Below are 22,501 nucleotides of genomic sequence, written 5' to 3'. Positions count from 1 at the left end.
CTTCCACTGGCAGCCTTCCTCCCACCTGCATGTTTGGTAGGTAGAAGGAGAAGCTCTGCATTGACAGAGTGATGCTTGCATCATGTTGTAGCAATGGCAGCCAGCTTAGCTGGGTGTAGGAATGGTATGGCAATTCAATCCAGTTCACATTTAAAGATGAGCTTACCCAATTTGTACCTTCTTAAACAATATGCAAACTGAAACACAGAGCCAGTGTGGTGTAGTGGTTAAGAGCAGTAGTCTCGTAATCTGGGGAACCAGGTTCGAGTCTCCGCTCCTCCACATGCAGCTGCTGGGTGACCTTGGGCTAGTCACACTTCTCTGAAGTTTCTCAGCCCCACTCACCTCACAGAGTGTTTGTTGTGGGGGAGGAAGGGAAAGGAGAATGTTAGCCGCCTTGAGACTCCTTAAAGGGAGTGAAAGGCGGGATATCAAATCCAAACTCTTCTTCTTCATCATCCTTCAAACTTTACACTTCTCTGAATTTTGCAATGTTGTTCTGCAGCCAAAAATGCATGTACTAGGGTATGTTCTGCACATTAATGCATACATTGGTGGAGACAGCATACAAAAATGCATCGCAGTAAGGAAAATTGCTTTGCAAAAATGTGTGCATTAGACAAAATTGCATACATTAGGAGAATCTCACACTAATCTGGGGGCAAATTTTGATGAGGACTTAAAATATTGCAACCTGGTGAGGAAATGTGGAAAACTGAACTTAAGATAGGAAAAATAAGAAAACAAAATTGACACATTTGCCAACCCCTTGTTAGGTGGAGGTGTTCAACCAACCTCCGAATAAGGGGGTGGGGCAGTTGGGATTACTCTGTTACTTATGCACTGACTTTTGCACTGCCTCAATGTAAAACTCAGCACAAGAAAACAGAACAGAAGAAAGCCGCACACATTTTGAGAGAAAACACATTTTTAAATGCTTATTTATGAGAAAATACATTTCAAAATAGAATTTAAATACATAATTGCAGACTTTTTTAAATAAAGAAGCAAATTAATATGGAAACAGAATGGAAAGGACTTATGGATGAACATACACAAAAGTTGTAAGGAGAGGAAATGGATTAAATCACTGATCCCTAATCGTGCGTTCTGCAATCTTCACAATGCTCAGGCCATTGTGTTTTCAATGCAGTTTGATTTGGGGCCAAAGCAAAGCCTATTAATCCATCTCGTTTAGTAGCCATGGACCCATCAAATGACTGATTATTAGTGCAACCCAATAGCTTCAGTCTCTTGGGTCTTGACAGAAAACACAGCCTGGTTTCTGGTCTGCTTTGGCTTCAATTTGAAGGGTGACCGCGTAGAAATGGTGAGTGTCAAATAGAACTTCAGTAATTTTATTCAAAATCTGTTGTTTGTCTGCAGCATCCACTGTAGGAGACAAACACAAGGAATTAATGGATGCAGTGCACATCTTGCAGTCCCAAGGACTAGAGTTTTCTCACGCAATTATAGTTTGTCGAACAAGGGGTGGGGCTTGCAAAAACAAGGCGGCTTCCAGACTGTTGCTAATCTGTAGAGAAGGATTCAAATTCAGGTTAAACAATTAAAGTGTTTTTGGTACACTTGGGAAACAAAGCTACTTAAAAGAACAACCCAGGCTTTTTGCATTAAGGAAACTGACAGGTAAATGCAGTGGAAACGATGGGATAACAATTATTTGATGTGACATCATATAACCTCCCCACAGAAAAATCAGAATGGATGCACAATATGTCATATAAACTCCCCGCAATCTGTGTGCAAGATAATCTGGATAAATGCTCAGTAATCGTGGATGTCATAAAACTGTTTGTGAACAAATCAGGACAAATGCCCAGTAAACAGGACCCTAGTGACTTTCAAGCGTAACTTTTCTTCAAAAGTAAATATTTCCATTCCCCTTTTTCCTGGTCAGTATAATTATCATCTTCATATCTCAGACAGAGGGCTCTGAGCTCGAGAGAGCTGTGGTGTCAGGGACTGGACTGAAGAGGAATGGTGGGGGCCACTCCCTCTTCTCCTGAACCTTCCTGAGAACAGGAGGATAGTATAGATTTAGAACAGTGGTTTACAGAAGGGCATAATTGAGAGGCTGCAGAGGGCAGAAGCTAGGAAATACTGAAAGGAGAACAGCAGGAAGAAGGAGAAGCACCAGGGGAGAGACAGCTGACAGACTCAGTGTCCTTGGAAAGCATTCCTGGAACCCTAATTTCTGGAATTCCTAAGACCAGACGGGCATTGAGGGTATTAGAATAGAGAGCTCAGAGGCAGAAAGCTAACCGACGCAGGAGTGATGTCAAATAAGGGAGATGTAGGAGGGGTGGGCTGGGACACGGGTGGCGCTGTGTTCTAAACCACAGTCTAGGGCTTGGCGATCAGAAGGTCGGCAGTTTGAATCTCTGCAACAGGGTGAGCTCCCGTTACTTGGTCCCTGCTCCTGCCAACATAGCAGTTCAAAAGCATGTCAAAGTGCAAGTAGATAAATAGGTACCACTCATGACGTGGAAGCTGTACACCGGCTCCCTCTGCCAGTAAAGCGAAAAGAGCGCCGCAACCCCAGAGTTGTCCGCGAATGGACCTAACGGTCAGGGGTCCCTTTACCTTTCAGGAGGGGTGGGACTTTACTTGGAACAACACCATTATTAGGAATGATTCCTTCATCATTCTCTGTAAATTATTGAATAAATTGCTTGGTAAGGACTTTTATTGTTTCTCTGATTCTGGGCTGCCACCGTGGGATTTGATTCCCTGAGCCTGATATGTGGTGCCCATTACACCCCCTAACAAAGGCTACCTTGTGGCTAAGATTTGAACTTCTGGCTCACAGCCTACACTCAGGTAGGCTACAATTACAAGCGCATAGAAGGAACTGCCATTTGATGTCAATGAGATGTATGTTCTGAGCTGGGACCATAAGATCCACAACAATTTTTTCCCCATCATCTTGTGTACCCTTTTTAAAACAACCAAGCAGTGACCACAGATAAATAGTGGCCTTTACTTCAGCTTGACCTCATTTCCCAAGAAAACGCTCATTTTTTTATTTTACAGAAATGTACTGACCTGTGACGATGTGAGCTGATAGGAGTATCTGATTCATTGTCAGACACCAAAGATGAAGGCTGTGAACAGACTCCACTTTTTCTATTGCTAGAATTCTCTCTTTCACCTCATCATAGGGAAGTACCCCAGGGGACCCTGTAGAAAAGGGGGTAAATGCCTTTTTTTATTTCCAGAATACAGATTCCTACAGTTAAAGAGAATTTTTAATCACAGATCATTAGAAATGCTTCATTTCTGAGCTTGTCCGTGTGTTTACCAAGCCAATCTAATTTCTTCCCATAGTGGAAAGAGAGGTATATCCACACCAACCCAATTCACCATGCACAGAACATTACAAGAATACACACATCCCCACCATTATTTCTGCCTCCTTTGTTATCATTGGAAAGTTTGTGCAACCCCAATCTCTCTACATAAGGGCTTTGCATGTTGCACCGCATATCTGAGAGAGAGGGAAGGAGAGGGGGAAGAGAAATAATCCACCACTACGGCATGTGAAAGACCACCAGGCTGCATACATATGTGAACTGGTCCTTCGTGAAAGTAAATTAAGGGGTTTGTGTGCTCCACAGTGGAAGGGCAGGTTCCTTTGAACAGGAGGCTTGTTCAGAGAGCTAAGAGAAACCCCAGAATGGTTGGATCAGGTTAGATAATCAGACCAATCAAAGTTCTGGCCAAAGGATGATGCAAACATCTTCTGATCTGCTCCTTCACACAGCTCAGTTGCTTCTAGATATCTAAGCAAAGCAATAACAGCCTCTGCTGTTGACCTCCTAGGTTTGGGTCTGCTGGGTATTTCCTGCACCCCACGTTCATTGATATCTGGTGGGACAGGAGAAATGTAATAACGAAATCCCATAATTTTTGAATGAATGCATAGTCATGCTGAGGTTTATGCCACCAGCAGTCCTAACCATGGCCATGTTCATCAGATGAAACTCCCTAGAAAACCAGGGAGCTACCTGGACAGCCATTAAGAACTGGGGATACTGTCATGTTTACATCATGTTTTATTGTTGAATTCAATATTTAGATCTATGCTGGTTCATACTTTGATATTCTGTAGGTGGCTTTGCTCATGAATGGGATGCCACCTGGACACCTCTGACGTATCTCACTTTGAGGTTCATAATGCAAACAAGGTGGGATAATAAGTAGTGTAGATAGAAGGAAGGAAGGAAGGATTCTGCAGGAAAAAAGTTGCTCTACAAACAAAACACCTTACCTTCCATCAGCACAACTGAAATGTCCCGTAAAATAGTGAAGGTTGTTGCCAGAATAAGTACAGAAAATACAAATGTGCAAATAGGGTCGGCTATTTTGTATTCTGGCTAGAAAAAATAGATATTCAGTGAATAATAAAAAATTAATAATAATAATAACAACTGTTATTGTCACTACACCACCTGTGTGCAGTGAAATTAAATGAGCCCCCCCTCCCCCAATACACTCAAGTCTTGTTCGCACTCTGTGTGCTTGTCGGAAGTCAATTGCATCACTACTTTTTTCCATTCAGCAGCCCAATAATAAACCACTTTCTGTTAACAAGCACTTTAAAAAATGCTTTGTAATATAAAATTTGCTTTGTAACCAAATGCCTTGTGGTTGTCACCACAGGTTTGTAAATAGGTTGAACCAGTTAATAAGTACAGTCATGCCTTGGTTTGAAGTTGCTTCAGGTTAAGCCTTTTCGGGTTGCACTCCGCGGTGAATGGAGCGCGTTACTTCCTGGTTTTGCCACTTGCGCATGCGCAGACGCTCAAAAGAACGTCACGCGCATGCGCGGAAGCAGTGAATCGCGACCCGCACACATGGGTTGCGTTCACTTCAGGATGCGAACGGGGCTTCGGAACGGATCCTGTTCACATCCAGAGACACCACTGTATTAACTATATTGGAACCCAGAATTTGGGGTCTGTTCTCTCCATCCTCACCCTCACAGCAGTGTCCGTAACAGAGGTGGCATTTTGAGGAATGAAGTCAGGACAAAATGACCCAGTGCAACATTGGCGGTTTAATAAACAACAACTAATGATTGAGCGCGGCCAGATCCCACCATGCCTTTAAAGCACTGTCATATCCCTTTAATAGTCACAGAGGATCCTGGGAACTTTGGATCCATGAGGTCAACCTCCTTAATAGACTACAGTTCCCAGGATTCTTTGGGGGAACACATATAACTGTTAAGGTGGTCTAAGGATGTAAATGTATGGTGTGGACCTGAGTGAAATTTTGTAAGACAAGCTGTGGGGAGTGAGACTTTGGCATTCCCTCAAATGGCAACACACCTCCAGTATCCGAGGCAACATCCCTCTCAATAGTGTTTGCATGAGATCACGTGCGGGAGAGTCTTATTACACTCATGCCCTGCTTCAGGCTTCCCATAGGTTGGCCACTGTGAGAACAAAATGCTGCACTGCATAAAAATGAGGCGTGCTATGAAAACAGCTGCATGCTTAATTGCTATGGAGGTGAGTCAACTCAATAAAACTGACCTTAAAGAAAATTATAAGCGCACTGATTAGCACACTAAGGCTCTGGAACAGGTCTCCGATGGCGTGGACAAAAGCGGCTCTTATACTGGCATTGTTTAACACCTGCTCTGAATCCGAAGGTCTGCGGTGATGGGCTTTGTGGCCGTGGTGAAGATGCTCCTTCCCCTTTGGATGCAGGGTGAAGCTTAATCTGCAAGAATCACATGAGCAAGACCACTCATACCCTCACCCCTTTGCTTTTCCAGCACATCATTGACAAAGCTATTAAAATCAGGTTCCGATGCTCTGTTTTCTGGTTTCCGTTCAGCTGTTTTTTAATGTGCTGTTTTAATCTTTAATTTGATTGCGTCCACCACTTTGGATTTTTGTTCCTTTTAAATTAGAAAAGTGATATATGTTCTAAAGGTCAACGGAACCAGAAAAACCCCTACACTTTCTTTACAGTCTTTGCCAAATGCAAAAACATCAAACGCACATAAAAACAAGTTATTGGAATCGGCATAGCACGTACAATTTCTGCACGCTATGATATGTAATTGAAAAAATCCCATAGCTATATAATTCTCTCTCCTGTTTCTTGAAAATATGAAGCAAATATCCTCGCAGTTTGTAATGCAGGCAGATGAATTGGTGTCAAGCAGGTTTTTTTATTATCAGTGTAGCCAAAAGCTATGTTTAAACACCCTGGTTAGGTGGTTGCGGTTATGGGGATGAGTTTGGGCAGACAAGTGCATTTGTTTCTTCCTGTCTCCCTCCACAAGACTGTTGAAACACTTGTACAGTGGTAGCTTGGTTCTCAAACTTAATCCGTTCTGGAAGTCTGTCCCAAAACCAAAGCGTCCCAAAACCAAGGTGCGCTTTCCCATAGAAAGTAATGCAAAATGGATTAATCCATTCCAGACTTTTAAAAACAACCCCTAAAGCAGCAATTTAACATGAATTTTACTATCTAACGAGACCATTGATCCGTAAAATGAAAGCAATAAACAATGTACTGCAGTCACACAATCAATCAATCAATCAATCAGTAGCTGAACTGGGTTCCAAACAGTCACAAAAACAAACAAAAAGAGCCGCAAAAACAAAAATGCAAAATAAATAGCAAAAACAGACAGACCTCAGCGTAACACTCACAACAGAAGTGTGGCACTCAAATCAGAAGTGTAACACTCAAAACGGAGAATTTTTGGCTTCCGAAAAATGTTTGCAAACTGGGACACTTACTTCTGGGTTTGTAGTGTTTGGGTTCCAAGTTGTTTGAGTACCAAGGCATTTGAGAACCAAGGTACCAGTGTACGTGGTGGCCTCCCTGCTCCTCCTTTGAATCACCTACTTTTCCCATGAAGCATTTGGCTTACGCCCCTGATCCTCAAATTGTAATGAAGCCTAATTATGTTTAATTGTAATTGCATTTCTCTCCCCCCCCCCTTCCCTTCCTCTGTTGTCTTCCCAGTTGTCAACATTTAGGCTGTAAGCTCCTTGAGACCAATGCCATTCATTATTTCCTTAATGCTATTCCAAATGATTGCAGTAACATTTAGATAACAACTAGGCCCATGCATCTAGACCAGACAAATCTCAATTGAGCTGATTTGGGCTGTTCTGAGATTTTTCCGGAATGGGTTAAGGCTGGATCTGCCTGGATCCTAAGAATGGATCTGCATGGATCGGATTCACCCAGAGCTGTCAAAAGGGGTGGAGGACATTAAACATGTGTTTGGGCAATGAGGCAGGGGGAAAGAGATGATGTAAGAGAGACATCCATTCCTTGTTCCATGCTTCTCCTTGCTGCCTGACCCAGGGGTTGTGGAAGTTCACCAATTTGGTTCAGCACCTGGGTCAGGTGAGGCATGGCATGTTCCAAAATAAACTGGGGGCCGATCACAATTGCTGAATCAGGACTTGAAGCAAACCCAGTTTGTCTTACACAGCTGTTCTTTGTGTGAATCCGACATCTTAGCATCCCTCCCCTGAGCATCCCAGCCCATTCCAGCGATGTCAAAATATCCAGCTTAGTTGAACTCTATATTCTCTTGCAGTTTTCCCCTGCTGAAATATAACCGCAGAACCCAGCTAGACTTTTAAAGGGGGGGGGGGAGAGATTGCTCATGATAACATGACATTTTTCTCGACACAGTAGCATTTAAGATTAAAACAAAAATAAAGGCCCACTTACATTATGTTGGCTATTACTGCGCAGGCAGACGTAATGAGCATGACTGTACTTTCAATTTCATAATGTGGGTGCCACAGCCTCATGACTGCTAAAAACGTCAATATGCCAGTCACCACCCAGATGACGATAATCGACAGGAAAGCTCCAAGGATTTCTAGTGATTCAAATAATTGTTAGGATAGTAGGATAACTAAAATATTTTTCCAGTGAAAAACTGTCCCCCCCCCCAAACTGGATGTAGGGCATATGATCTTCTACCTACACTATAGACTGGTGCTGGTTCGACTGCGCTAGTTCTGGTCCGACTGCACTGGCTACCAATTAGTTTCCAGGCCCAGCTCAAAGTGCTGGTTTTGACCCATAAAGCCTTAAACAGCTCAGGACCGCAATATCTCAAGGACCACCTCTTTCCATAAGAACCTACTCAGACCCTGAGATCATCTTCTGAGGCCCTTCTTCATGTTCTGCCTACTTGAGAGGTCTGGAGGATGGCAACAAGAGAAGGGGCCTTCTTTGCAGTGGCTCCCCATCTGTGGAATGCTTTCCCCAGGGAAGCTTGCCTGACACCTTCATTATACACCTTTAGGCACCAGGCAAAAACGTTCCTTTTTAACCAGGCCTTTGGTTGATCTGATTTACATTCTATGCCCCTTTGAAAAAAATTTTTTTGTGGGGGTGGCTATTGGATTGTTATGTATTTTGTGGTTTTATATCTTGATTTTATTCTGTGAACTGCTCTGAGATCCCCGGGTATAGGGCGGTCTATAAATTCAATAAAGAAGAAAGAGAAGGAGGAGGAGGAGGAGGAGGAGGAGAAGAAGTTGTTAATGGTCATTCCATTGCACCAGGGAATCCTGGGATATGTCGTGCTGTGAAGAAGGTAGAATTCGCCAACAGAACTCCTGATTCCCAGGATTCCTTTGGGGAAGTCATGACACTTCATTCATTCATTCATTCATTCATTCTGGACCTCACTTTTATTGTGCATTCATGATGATTTGTAGACATGATGCTATGGGGAGGTCACACATGATTCTGTACTGTTTGTACCTGCAAGAGTTTCAAGGCAGACATATTGGCTCCCAGTACGTTTCCGAGCACAATTCAAAGTGTTGGTGCTGACCTTTAAAGCCCTAAACGGCCTCGGTCCAGTATACCTGAAGGAGCGTCTCCACCTCCATCGTTCTACCCGGACACTGAGGTCCAGCACCGAGGGCCTTCTGGCGGTTCCCTCACTGCGAGAAGCCAAGTTACAGGGAGCCAGGCAGAGGGCCTTCTCGGTAGTGGCGCCCTCCCTGTGGAACGCCCTCCCACCAGATGTCAAAGAGAACAACAACTACCAGACTTTTAGAAGACATCTGAAGGCAGCCCTGTTTAGGGAAGCTTTTAATGTTTGATGTATCATAGTATTTTAATATTCTTTTGGAAGCCGCCCAGAGTGGCTGGGGAAACCCAGCCAGATGGGCGGGGTATAAATAATAAATTATTATTATTATTATTATTATTATTATATTGCTTCATTTCCAATCAGTACATGTCCCATTAGCTTTCTGCTGAAACTCTTCATGCCAAAAAGGTTTTGGGGTTTGTTTTATGTCTCTTTTTTTTTTACACTGTAGTGCAAAGGTGTCCTTCCAGATAGCAGTACAGTAATAGGGTAAAAACGGAGGAAGCATCGCACAACAGCTAACAAAGTGGAATGATATGTGAATAGTCCAGTACAAATTTGCCACAAATGCAGTATTATTATATCAATGGCACGTTGCAGAATATAGCAGCAAAAAACCCCACATCTGGTGGAGGGGCCCCCAGTCATTCATAAAAGCAACCTAACAAGGACCCCAAAGCAGTCCACATAAAATTATTCAGAGTAGTTTGACAGGGATTTCCAACTCCCACTTGCTTAACAATAGTAACCGTAAAAAAAAGGAGACATTTTTGTCCTCGAAATCGATCTGCTCTGAAGAAGAAAGCTTCGGGGAAAACCAGGAGTTAATTTATTTATCACATGATGGTGAGCTCCATTCTGACACTGTGGACAAATTCCTGGACTAAGCATATGCTCAGAAGCAATCTGTTTCTTAATTCCAAGGCTCTGGAGATCCTCCTGAAGCCTGAAATAGCCCCAATGAAGTTAATAGACATGAACTTAGGTTTATTAATTTCAATGGGTCTACTCTGAGTAGGACCTTAGTTGGCTACAACCGGAAACATTTTACAACCTGGTGTCCTCCAGTTGTTTTTGGACTAGAATTCCCATCATCCCTGACCACATTGGTCCTGCTAGCTAGGGATGATTGGTGTTACGGTCCCAAAACAGCTAGAGACCCAAGCTTGAGGAACCCTACTCTGTGCTGATCTCGGCATCTGATCCATTGTTGATAGGGATTGCTTTTCATAGTTTTCACATTGCAATAACGTATGGTACCTGCTCTGTGCCATCCATAGGTGAATCTCTTATTGGGGGGTTTAGATGACAGCCACAGAGAAAAGATGCTGATCAGAAAGCTCATCAGGTCCACCATTACATGGGATGCATCCATCATCACAGCAAGACTACCTGCCATGTGTCCACCTAGGTCAAAGCAATTATGATAGTTACTCAATCAAGGAAGGAAGCAAAAACTCAAAACAGATGTCACGCAAAAGACAGTGGTAGCATACCCTCCAACGTTCCCCAGATGAAAATAGGGACATTGTGTTCCACATCAGTATCACTGCTTGAACCTTTCCTCTGGTTGATCAAGTACAAAAGTTGTTAGAGGAAACAGTGCAGTTTTTTAAGCGCAGGAATCTTTGAATTTATGTATTGTGGTTAGGAAAGTCTGAGGGAAACAGAAAACCCCCAAATCAATAAATACAACTAACTAGCAGTGATACTGATGTAGAATAGAATGGCCCTATTTGCATCTGAGGAACATTGGAGGGTATATGGTAGTCTTTTTGTCACTCAAAACTTACATATTTTTACTCAGGAGTGGCCATTGCAGGAAAACCTTTGGATCCTCTACAGACTGCTTCTCCCCTCCATCCTCACTCAGCCTGCCCTCCCCCTCAAGATCCAGGACACTGTATCTTCCAGATCTTTGAGACAGAGACAGGACAAGGAATGTGGACTTTACAACACTTTCTCAGGGTTCCTTTCAAGGCTTGGTCATGGGCGCCAGGAGAAGAAACAAGAACAGCACAGAGGAAGATCACCAGGGACAGGAGGCACCCGGGGATTGGTAGTGGGTCTCCTACTGGGGTTTGGGCCTCTCAGCTGGTCCCTACAAGGCATGACTGATGTAACTATTAGATGGCTGGACGTGTGTGTGTGTGTGTGTGTGTGTGTGAGAGAGAGAGAGAGAGAGAGAGAGAGAGAGAGAACCACTGTGTCCTTCAAACCTGGATCTTTCCATCCTCTGGTTCACATTGGCTTAGGTATTGTTGAATCTGACAACTGGGGTTTCTCTCAGTTTCTCGTTTTTCCAATCTTAAAGTCAGTTCTCCACATTGCCACGCCCATTTGCTGTTTTTGTTGTTGTTTGTTTAAAACGTCCTTACGAAAACAACATTGATCCAAACCATAGCTTAGCTCCAGGTGGCCCAGCAGCAGCAGGATCAAGGAAGGAGCAAAGTGGCTTTGACTCTTTTTGCTCTGTGCAGCTGCGCACTTCCTTGTCCACATGAAGTAATAGCTTTGGCATAGCGTTGTGTGTGAGCCAGACCACTGTATCAGTTGCGTTTGCCCCTAAGAGCAGGATGGAAGGATAATTTGTTCTCTCATTATTTTAAAGACAAATGCTTCTTTCAGATTAGCAAGTCTTTATTGGTTTGTAATGATGTTCCTACCAAATTGTTTCCGAGATGGAGCGTTATTCACAGTGACTTGTTTACTGCTTTGTGCACTAACACAGCAATGGGAATTGTCAGTCACTCAGTGGTCAATCATCCAGCAAGCACTGTCTAGACTGATTTTGAAAATAAAACAGTTTCATCGTTGCAATGTCAAAGAGACTGCTGTCTGTACTAGCAGTTAATACGTGTTTCATCAGAGCTTAAAGTTCTGCAGCAAAAAAAAGAGCCCTGCTTAAAGCTGGCACTACAACAATTTAAACGATTTATAAACTAGAGATGGGGAAAACCTTGTGTTGTTAACAACTATTATTATTATTATTATTATTATTATTATTTTATTATTATTATTAATTTATACCCCGCCCTCCCTGGCCAAAGCTGGGCTCAGGGCGGCTAACACCAATAAAATAAAAATAAAACATAATAGGGGGAAAACCAACCAACCAACAAACCAGTTTATTAAAATACGGGTTAAAATACAATTTAAAATGAGGCCTCATTTTAATAGTAGCCCATAAATCAAAACCATAAGGGGAGGGAAACATAAGGGTCAGACCAAACCAAAGGCCAGGCAGAACAGCTCTGTCTTGCAGTAGATGCTCTGATTTTCGAACCTTTTTCGGAAGCCGAACATCCGACGCGGCTTCCACTTGAGTGCAGGAAGCTCCTGCAGCCCATCAGAAGCTGGACCTCGGTTGCTGAACATTTCAGAAGCCAAACGGGCTTCCGGAACGGATTAAGTTTGACAACTGAGGTTTGACTGCACTTCCCATTTACCTCGATTAGAGAGGGTGTGTGTGTGTGTGTGTGTGTGTGTGAGAGAGAGAGAGAGAGAGAGAGAGAGAGAGAGAGAGAGAGATTTAACAAGAGAAATAGTGAACTCCCACCTACGACTTCTGCTATCATGAAGATGCAGCAGATTGTGGATGCCAGGTAAAGCTTCTTCTTGGCTTGTCGCTCCTCACCCTTTCTCTCCTCATAGGCTTCTGAGTGGTTATGGCAGTGATACCTTGAAACCGGCTCAACGTTTGCTGATTTCTCACTGCGGTTCTCTTTGTGTGGATTATTCCTTAGTAGATCAATGTCATGTGTGAGAGAGGAACAAGAAGCGTTTGTGAATTCAACGACTTTCTATTCTCTACACAAGCCTTCCCTCCCTCTCCACCATTTCTGTTCCAAGAAAAGCCACATTCTGTGAGCTGAATAAATTACCAAGCCCTCTCCCCTGTCGCCCAGTAAGCCTTGCCAGCCTGCCACTGGCACCTCAGTTTTCACCAGGCACTGACCACCAGGTGCGCCAACTCTGGAGCGCAGAAGTGTCATCCGCCCCCTCAATACAGGTGAAACTCGAAAAATTAGAATATCGTGGGAAAGTTCATTTATTTCAGTAATTCAGCTTAAAAGGTGAAACTAATATATGAAATAGACTCATGACATGCAAAGCGAGATATGTCAAGCCTTTATTTGTTATAATTTTAAGTTGAATTACTGAAATAAATGAGCTTTTTCACGATATTCTAATTTTTCGAGTTTTACCTGTATTTCTTAGGAGGCTGCTTAGCTCCCCATTATTGAGGGGGCAGAAGAGGCTGAGTCACCAAGCTGAGCGTGGCACAACATCAAAGGCAGACTCCTCCTGAGTGTGAGAGAGGAGGAGCTACAGCCATTGAAGCTGCACAGCACTGGGCAAGGTCTGTTGCCAATGACACGCCTCCTCCCGACAGTGTGCACGCGCCACTCACCACATGCGTGATTTCACACTCACGCTGCGCCCCCCCAATCTTCAGCCATGGTGGCACCTCTGCTGACGACACATTTTCATGCTCACCTTTGCAGCCACAAAGACTAGAATTGTGCTCCTTTTAAACCAAGGGCAGGCATCTGAGATCCTTAGGATACAGGTTATCTGCCAAGTGAGAGAGATTCTCTGCACACGAGAGTATGGAAACATGGGGTCCATATTTGTGAAATCACAGATTTCCAAGACTTTGGGGATCAGGCTTCTGGTTTAGATTTCTTTCGTTAATTTACTAGCCTGCTTATCTTAAGAGGTTTTATGCATTCAGTGGGGGCCTTGAATAAATTACACGCCAATAGCATGTAATTAATGTGCTATGCTGTGCGACAGTAAATTTGCTAGGCTGACTGAGAAAACATCCCACTCTGCTCTCAATTCGACGAGTGAGTTATTGGTATTACAGTGGTGTGGCTCAGACTGGTGGCGCAAAATACATCAGTCTGAAGTAACGAAGAGTGTGTGTCAATATTCCTTGGATGTGACCGTGACAAATAACCAAGGTGGCTACAATTTGTTTCTTTACTTCTATTTATATCAGGCTTCCTCACCTCAGCCCTCCAGATGTTTTGAGACTACAATTCCCATCATCCCTGACTACTGGTCCTGCTAGCTAGGGATCATGGGAGTTGTAGGCCAAAAACATCTGGAGGGCCGAGGTTGAGGAAGCCCAATTTATATGAATCACATCCTATGAAGCCTCTTGAACCAATTTAACACTAAAAAAAGAATAAAGTTAATAGATTTCTTGCATATCTTTTCGGCCATAGCTCCTCCCCCAGTTTACTTGGATGATAACAGGGCAATCATCTGTAAACTTACTCAGAAGTAGGTCCACAGACTTCAGTGGGGTTCATTCCTAGTAAACTATATATAAGGTTGCAACCTAACTCTAAATCATCTAGTTCACTATAATGGCAATCCTATACACACTGACCTGGGAGCAAGGTCTATGGAACCCACTGGGCTTACTTCTGAGTAGACATGTGAGGATTGTGCAAAATATTTGGGAGGAAATGTATTACAGGAAATGGGAGACGGAGCCAAATTTGCAGCTATCTAAATAATTAGCTTTAATATTTATACTTCAGTATTTTGTAGGATAACAAAAGTGGCTTACAATACAGTAGGATAACAGAATATATCAAGTAAGTTAAACTTGTAATCCATAACTGAAAATGAGTGAATCTGTCAGTTTTGGTTTCTTCCAGCTTCATTCATAAGTTCCGTTCTCACATTTCCACATTTGTTTGTGATTTACTTATTTTTTAAAGTCCTCATGAAAATTCAGCAGCATTTTAGGGTGTATATTCTCCTAATATACACAACTAACTATGCAGTTTTGCCTAATATACAATTTTTTTATATAATGCCTTTTTGCACCCTATTTTCACTAATATATACATTTTTATGGACAATTTACCTCAGTATATGCAGTTTTCTACACCATTACTTGACTGGAGAACTACATTGCAAATTCAGAGAAATGCAAATTTCAAAGGTGCGCAGTGTTTCAGTTTGTTTATTGTTTCGGAAGGATCAAATTAGGTAGGCTTACCTATCAGTGGCAAACTGAATTGAATTCCACTGCCATGCCTATCCACAACTTATCCCACATTAATGAGAATGTTCTGTACTAAGTGATGCTGCAGCTTGCATCAAATCTAGAACCAATAATGTTTCCCAATAATAATAATAATAATTAATATGCCACCCATCTGTCTGCATTGCCCCAGCCACTCTGGGCAACTTCCAGCAAATTATAAAAGTAACAGTAACATCTTTAGAACATGCTTATCTTGATATTCTGCAGAGAGTAAAGCAATAGTATGAAACAGGCATGACACGGTTACCTGGGAAGATCTATGGTGTACCTCTTTCCACCTCTTTCATTCACAAGGGAAGTCTTTTCGGCACCCTTTGCCATAGTTGTCATGGTGGCCAAGTTTATCCCAGATGACGGCTGTGTCACTCTTTGGATGCTGATGAGGAATTAAGACGGTTCTTGTAGCTCAAGAGAAACGGCTGCCCAAGTTTCCAAGGTTAGACCTCTCCTGGATCATCCCCAGGGACCCAATAACTGCTCAACTGCTGAGAGCATCTCTGTTTACCTCCCGGGATGTAAATCTGCTGTTCAGTCTTTGTGCCTTGAATGCCTTCCTGCTTTTCGACAGCCCCCAACTGACACAGTCAAATGCACAAGATTTGCTGACTCAGGTTCACTCAAACCCTTGCAACAGGTGGCTGCAGAACAGTGCTGGCTTCTCTGAAACAGCTAATCAGCTGTTCACCGCTTAGCAGCTACAGCCTGGGTCATTTGACCTGCATGGACAGAAAACCATTTAAGCCTGAGGATTTCATAACAGATTTCTCTTGTGCTTATGCATTACTTGCTTCAAAAGACTGTTTGTTATTCCAGTTATAGGCTCGGTGCAGGATCTCCATGTGTCCTACTTTATAGATTTGAAAGTGTCCTCTCTTTGAAGAACTGTCCAAATTAACCCCAGTTTAAACTGACTAAGCAGGCACCCGGTCACAATCTTCCCCAGTTCCCTATTCTATTCCCATTTAAATTGCATTTTATTTATTTTCTTATTTATTCAATTTATGTTGAATCAGAAGATCCCAGGGCAGTGTACAACATTAAAAACACATTACAGAACACCAATGATAAGAACATAATAAAAACCCATAATGACAGACAACCTAATGATAAAATAGTCACCATAATAACAGACCTCTCTCCTCGACACTTTCATGGGCCACAGATAGCCATAGGCTTGGGTAAAGAGGAATGTTTTTGGCTGGAGCATAAAAACATGTAGTGACCATGGCTACTGAGACAAGGGTGGCATTGTGGTCTAAACCACCAAGCCTCTTGGGCTTGCCGATCAGAAGGTCACGGTTCAAATCCCTGCAACGGAGTGAGCTCCCGTTGCTCTGTCTCAGCTCCTGCCAACCTAGCAGTTTGAAAGCACACCAGTGCAAGTAGATCAATAGGTACTCCTGTAGCGGGAAGGTAAACAGCGTTTCCGTGTGCTCTGGCTTACATCACGGTGTCCCGCTGCGTCAGAAGCGGTTTAGTCATGCTGGCTACATGACCCGGAAAGCTGTGGACAAACACCAGCCCCCCTAGGCCTGAAAGTGAGATGAGCACCACAACCCCATAGTTGCCTTTGACTGGACTTCACTGTCCAGGGGTCCTTTACATTTTTACCTTTACTGCCCTTCTTTCTGATCTGCCTCAATGCTATACTGAGAACACAAGTGGACAAAGCTGGAATAGGCTTGCTTTCCCCCTCAGTTTACACCTGCCCCAGTCCCAGTAATACATACCAGGACAGCCCCTCTTACCAATGATCAATTAATGGATAGCAGCTGCTTCATTCCAGATCGATTCAGCATATACTAACACCACTACTGGAGCAGAGGCCAGATTAACAGAATGACCCAGACCTCGCTGGCAGGGGGTAGCAACAGCCATGGGGGGCACCTGCAGCCAGAAGCCCTTCTTTCACCTCCTTTGGCCAGACAAGACCCCTCTGCAGGAACTCCCCATGTCCTGGAAGGTTGGCATATTGACACCCGCCCTCCCCACCCCTCACAATGCTCACCCAAGCACTAATTCTAGTGTTTACTGTGCAACCATTGCAAAGTGTCTCCGTGCTAAAGGGTTAATGATAGGCTTTGTGACATCACTTTGTGCCCCCTGCGTCAACAGGGTCTGGGTTGCTCTGCCCATCTGCCCTCTGGTCTGGTGATGCTGTTATGAAAAGGGAGGGTGGGGGAAAGGCTTTGTGACATCACAGTCGCTAGGACATCTTCAGTGGAGAAGAATTGCTGCAGGAAGACAGGAAACACACACACAAGCAAACAAATGATACCAAGCCAGCAATAGGTTGGGAAGATAAGCAGTAGCCGGGGCATCATACTGACATCAAATGAAGTTGGAAAGGATTGTATTCCTGTCAGCTGTCTTCTCTTTGTTCTGCATAATGAAACAGGCTGAGAACTTGGGAACAGATTACCCCTAAGGAACTACTTTGCTATCCATTCTTAAGGAAATCAGCCCTGAGTGCTCACTGGAAGGACAGATCCTGAAGATGAGGCTCCAATACTTTGGCTACCTCAGGAGAAGAGAAGACTCCCTGGAAAAGACCCTGATGTTGGGAAAGATGGAAGGCACAAGGAGAAGGGGACGACAGAGGACGAGATGGTTGGATAGTGTTCTTGAAGCTACCAGCATGAGTTTGACCAAACTGCGGGAGGCAGTGGAAGACAGAAGTGCCTGGCGTGCTCTGGTCCATGGGCTCACGAAGAGTCGGACACGACTAAACGACTAAACAACAACAAATATCCCTGCCTGGCAACTGCACCCTCAGATGAGGCACTGCTGAGAGTACCTTAATCTATACTAGGCACTGGGCTTTTTAGTGCTGCAGGTCCAGCCCTCTGGAATCAATGCCCAGTTGAAATTAGACAGGTGGCCATCATCATGAATTTTCAATACCAATGGGCCTGGTGCCTGAAGCCAGCTCCCCACAGAGCACATCCTTGGAGATCCCACCGTCTTCCATTCTGTGGACATGATCAAGCCAGTGTTGATGTCGCTGAGACAGGAGTGCGAACACACTGGGAATCTGGGCTCGGGAGAGCACATCTTTCTTAGAGACTCTGTCCTGCCCTGTGGTGCCCGTAGAACCATAGAAATGAATGGACCTGTGTTCATTATATTCACTCATTTCAGTGGGTCTGCCCCAAGTATGACCAGTGCTAGATACAACCCTTAGTTGCTCTTTTCATTTTGCAGCATGGCCACAACAGATGTTCTCTCATTTGTTTTCATTTTTAGGATGTCTGGAATTTGCTGAGGAATTAAGTCTGTAATTATGTTGCTTACAATATCTCTTGGATGCACTTCTCTTTCTTTGGGGATGGGATCTTGTTAGTAAGAACAGAAACATTCTGGCAGCAAAAAAAAAGGCAGAGGTGATGTTTAGCAGATAAGCAGTGAGTGGGGAGGGACCTGGTTTCATGTTCATCTTAGAGCCAAGTCTCCAAGCTGACCTCATGGCTACAACATCAGTCTGATTATTGTCGATACCTCTGCCTTGTGTAACATCTCGCCTGATTAAAGAGCATGTTTCTACACATCTTTCTAAGCCCTTTTCTTTTTCTTTTTGCTGGTGGAACTTGGGGTTCAGAGCAGAAGAACAACCCACTAAATTGAGAAGATGGCGCCTGAAGCAAGTCTCCTGTGAGCCTCACCAGAGTGAGTAGGTGCTTTAAAAAAATAATAAGGGGAAAAGACACATTCCCGGAAAACAAGCTTATATCCCAGCCAGATAAGGACTCCGGGAGTTGCCGGACGGCATTTTGAACATCCTCCCTTCCTTTGAGGCCCCTTTGAAATCCTGCTGAAGCCATCCAAAACTCCTTGAGGTTATCTAAAACTATTTGAGGCTAATTACAACGCTCCAAGTTTCTTTCAAACAAAGCCCTCAAATATACGGAAGGGACAAAGTAACCCTAATCTAGTCCGGGGATGGTTCTCACAAGACAGAGTTAAAAAGAACTGGGAATTTCTCTTACACAAGCTGCAGAAGTCCTCCCAAGGTAAAAGCAGGCCAAAATCTTACACTATTTCAAACCAAAAGCAGACGATACAAGAAACATGGAGAGCCTGCACTCACACGGATGGTCCGTCGACCGTACCTGGCATGGGAAGGATATGGGAGCAAATGGAGGAGGGTAGTGAGTTGACCTGGCAACTGAGCTACAACAAGCAACTTTAGAAAACGAGGTCCCTGAGGCCCGACCGGAGCAGGAGTTACTATCGGGAAACTCAGAAACTAGGACAAACAAGCCCACCCAATCCCCTCTGCCCAAAGAGAAGGCAGGATCCCCCCACTGACTGAGTCGGAGGAGTGGCTTAACAACACAAGAGCACAATATTTGGACTTGGGCAATTATCCCTACATTCTGATAGGGCTGTATAAAGATCTGCTGAAAGAATACTCAACACAGATAAGCAAAGAACTTGAGCCAATCAAAAATTTCCTCTCAGAATGTTTGGGTCTGCTTACTTCCCTGACTGAGCTAATTAGGAGAAAAGAAGAATGCCGTTCCCATAAAGCAGTCAACAACAAGCCAAATGGAAATATAATCCAGTCAGGCACAGAAAATAGAAAAACAACTACCGTATTTTTCGCACCATTGGACGCACCGGAGCAAAGGACGCACCTAGTTTTTAGAGGAGGAAAACAAGTAAAAAATATTCTGAATCAAATGTTGTATAAACTACTGTATTTAATAAACAACCAGTATATCAGAATCATATTACAGCCATGTAAAGTGAACAGCAGTCAGCAATGGCATTAAGAACCATCATCACTGTCATTAACAAATGAAGAGAGACTTTAAAGTTTGAGTACTCTTCTAGTCTTCTGTGAACCCCAAGAACTCATCACTGCTAGAGTCAGAATTTGTGGAGCTCAGTTGCTCACAATCACTGACATCACTTTCTTCGCTATCTTCATGTAAAATACCATCTCTGTTACCATCCAAAGCATTGCTAATGCCACATTTTTTGAATGACCGGACCACGATTTCCTCCTTCACCGAGTGCCATGATGTTTTCACCCATTCACAAACTTGAGTGATAGTGGGCCTCTTCATTCGTCCAGTGGGTGTTAGATCATGATTACCAGCAGCCATCCATTTGTTCCACCCTTCTCGCATAAAGATCTTAAATGGCTTGTTGATGGAAACATCGAGAGGTTGCAACTGGCTGGTAAGACCTCCAGGAATTACAGCTAGATGAGTCTTCACTTCTTTAAAGCACTTTTTTGTAGTTTCGCTAATATGTGCTCTAAACTGGTCAAGTACTAATAAGGCAGGTTTTTTCAAAAGCCCTCCAGGACGCTTGGACCACACTTTTTCAACCCATACTCTCATTCCATTTTCGTCCATCCATCCTTTCTCATGAACGTGTACAACAACTCCTCGTGGAATCACTTCTTTTGGAAATGTTTTCCTTTTGAAAATTAACATGGGTGGCAATTTGGTGCCATCTGCACAGCAAGACAACACAACAGTGTAATGGGTTTTCTCATGTCCAGAGGTTTTTACGGTGATAGTTTTGGCACCTTTCCGATCAACAGTCCTATTAGATGGCACATCAAAGGTTAGAGGGACTTCATCCATATTCCCAATCTGGCCAATTTCAAATCCATTTCTCTTCCTAGCATCAATTACAAATTTATGAAAAGACAGAATCTTAGATTCATATTCTTCTGGCATTTTTTGTGCAGTTCTAGTTTTAGTGTGCATAGCAAGGCCACATCGCTTCATAAATCTGTAGCACCATGATGGTGAGCCAGTAAAATCGTGAATGCCTTTCTCTAAAGCAATGCGTTTGGCTTCATATATTATCATTTTTGTAGAGACTGCGAAGCCTTTATTCCGCTGTTTTGTGATCCATTCTTTCATGGCAATGTCCATCTGTGGCCACTTTGCAGCATGTCCACGAAAGGTGTGCTTGCTTTTATCTGCTTTTTGCAGCTGATCCTCCTGTTTTCTCCACTGTCTTATCATTTTTTCAGTTGGAAGTGGTCCAAAATGTCTCTCTGCTGCTCTGTTTCCATGCTCCTTAGCATATTTTACTACCTCTAGTTTAAAAGGAATCTTATATGCTAGTCTTTTATGCTTTATCATCCTTATCAGAATGGGGGAGGTTTTCTGCAAGAAAATACAGTGGTAAGGAACTGTCAGTAATGTACAGTACAGTATCTCCAATGTTTACTATTGGGCGCTTAACTGCCCCCCCCCCCCATATTTTTAAGTTGGAAGAGGGAGGGAGAGAGGGAGGGAGGGAGGGAGGGAAGGAAGGAAGGAAGGAAGGAAGGGAGAGGGAGAGCTCAGCCTGTGGGTCCCCAGATGTTCTTGGACTACAACTCCTATCATCCCTCAACTCCCATCTTCCCTGAGCTCTGGCCTTGCTATCTAGAGGCGTTCACATCTGGGGACCCACAGGTTGAGAAGGGCTGAAATGTGGTATGTGAGGTGGGGCTTTACTGCCCCCCCCCAAATATTTTATTTAAGGTGGAAGAGGGAGGGAGGGAGGGAAAGAAGGAAGGAAGAGAGAGGGAGATCTCACATTTCTGGATGTCTGTGGAGGGCAGCTGCCTTGCCTCGTGGAACCAGAGCAAAAGGAGGAAATGCCGGGAATTACCGGCACAATAACCTGGGGGAGGGGCGGAAGGGGATGTCCAAATCTTCCGGCTCATTGTAAAGGGCTTCCCCAGCCAGCCCCCTAGAGCGGCTCACATTGGACTCAATGGAGAAGCCCAGGGCTTCCCCAGCCAGCCCCCTAGAGCGGCTCACGGGACGGAGGGCAAGTTACAGGCAGCCTCTCCGCTGCACGCTGACCGCCCTGAGCTCCTCCGACTCAATGGGAATCCCAGGGCTTCCCCAGCCAGCCCCCTAGAGCGGCTCACGGACAGAGGGCAAGTTACAGGTAGCCTATCTGCTGCGCGCTGAGCGCCCTGAGCTCGTAGCACTGAATGGGGAATCCCAGGGCTTCCCCCAGCCGCCCACACAGCCTCTCAGCTGTTTGTCGGGCTGAATGGGGAAGCCCGGGGTTTCCCCAGCCGCCCACGCAGCCTCTCCGCTGCAACCTGAGCTTGGAGGGGCTGGAGGGGGAAGTCCCAGGACCACACATTCGCTCCATAGGATGCACAGACTTTTCCCCTTAGTTTTTAAAGGAAAAAATGTGTGTCCAATGGTGCGAAAAATACGGTAGTCTCGAACTATAAATATTTAGGAATGGCAGTCCAAGCATCAGGATATGCTTGGAGATGCATGCCGGAGAAAGATCTGCAAATGCTATCCTTAAATTTTTTAGAACTCAAGGAGGTTTTTATGTCCCCGTGGCACTAAAATTATATAAAGCCAAAACGTTGGCACAGCTCCTTTAGGGATCCTTTCTGGGCCCGCCTCCCTTCTTGTTCATTTCCCTTGAAAGAGTGCAATCCAAACTCCTCAGAGCCCTTCTACAAGTTCCTAGATACATTTCAAATGCATGGATCAGACTAGAAACAGGCATGATGAAAGTCGAAGCTCATATTA

General features: G+C 44.0%; 1 protein-coding gene across 11 annotated transcripts; it reads right to left on the bottom strand.

Annotated features, from left to right (window-relative positions):
- Window positions 1-991: 991 nt before the first annotated feature.
- Window positions 992-21,106, bottom strand: SLC30A8 (solute carrier family 30 member 8). Of its 11 annotated transcripts, XM_081012743.1 has the most exons (10): window positions 16,987-21,105; window positions 15,484-15,694; window positions 15,226-15,354; window positions 12,465-12,646; window positions 10,166-10,312; window positions 7,738-7,891; window positions 5,562-5,751; window positions 4,292-4,397; window positions 3,067-3,201; window positions 992-1,392 (listed from the first exon to the last, which is right to left on the bottom strand). In XM_081012743.1, exons 3-10 carry the CDS (start codon window positions 15,306-15,308, stop codon window positions 1,247-1,249), a joined length of 1,143 nt encoding a protein of 380 aa, XP_080868869.1. In that variant the 5' UTR covers window positions 15,309-15,354; window positions 15,484-15,694; window positions 16,987-21,105; the 3' UTR covers window positions 992-1,246. The 11 variants fall into 11 exon arrangements, with proteins under 11 accessions (XP_080868869.1, XP_080868873.1, XP_080868874.1 ...); XM_081012747.1 differs by having other exon boundaries at window positions 15,247-15,694; window positions 16,987-21,106; XM_081012748.1 differs by lacking the exon at window positions 15,484-15,694 and having other exon boundaries at window positions 15,247-15,354; window positions 16,987-21,106.
- Window positions 21,107-22,501: the final 1,395 nt, after the last annotated feature.

This window comes from Podarcis pityusensis (genome assembly GCF_964106645.2).
Source record: "Podarcis pityusensis genome assembly, chromosome: 7".
Taxonomy (NCBI): domain Eukaryota; kingdom Metazoa; phylum Chordata; class Lepidosauria; order Squamata; family Lacertidae; genus Podarcis; species Podarcis pityusensis.
The sequence above is the reverse complement of the archived record's forward strand: the minus strand, read 5'-3'. Positions and strand labels throughout refer to the sequence as shown.

Coding starts and splice junctions, on each gene's coding strand:
- SLC30A8 (XM_081012738.1), bottom strand. CDS start 15,308: ATGACAACTATGGCAAAGGGTGCCGAAAAGACTTCCCTTGTGAATGAA. Junction 10,313..12,464: donor CATGATAGCAGAAGTCGTAG/GTGGGAGTTCAC, acceptor GCTTTGACCTAG/GTGGACACATGGCAGGTAGT. Junction 1,393..3,066: donor ATCAGCTCACATCGTCACAG/GTCAGTACATTT, acceptor TGTCTCCTACAG/TGGATGCTGCAGACAAACAA.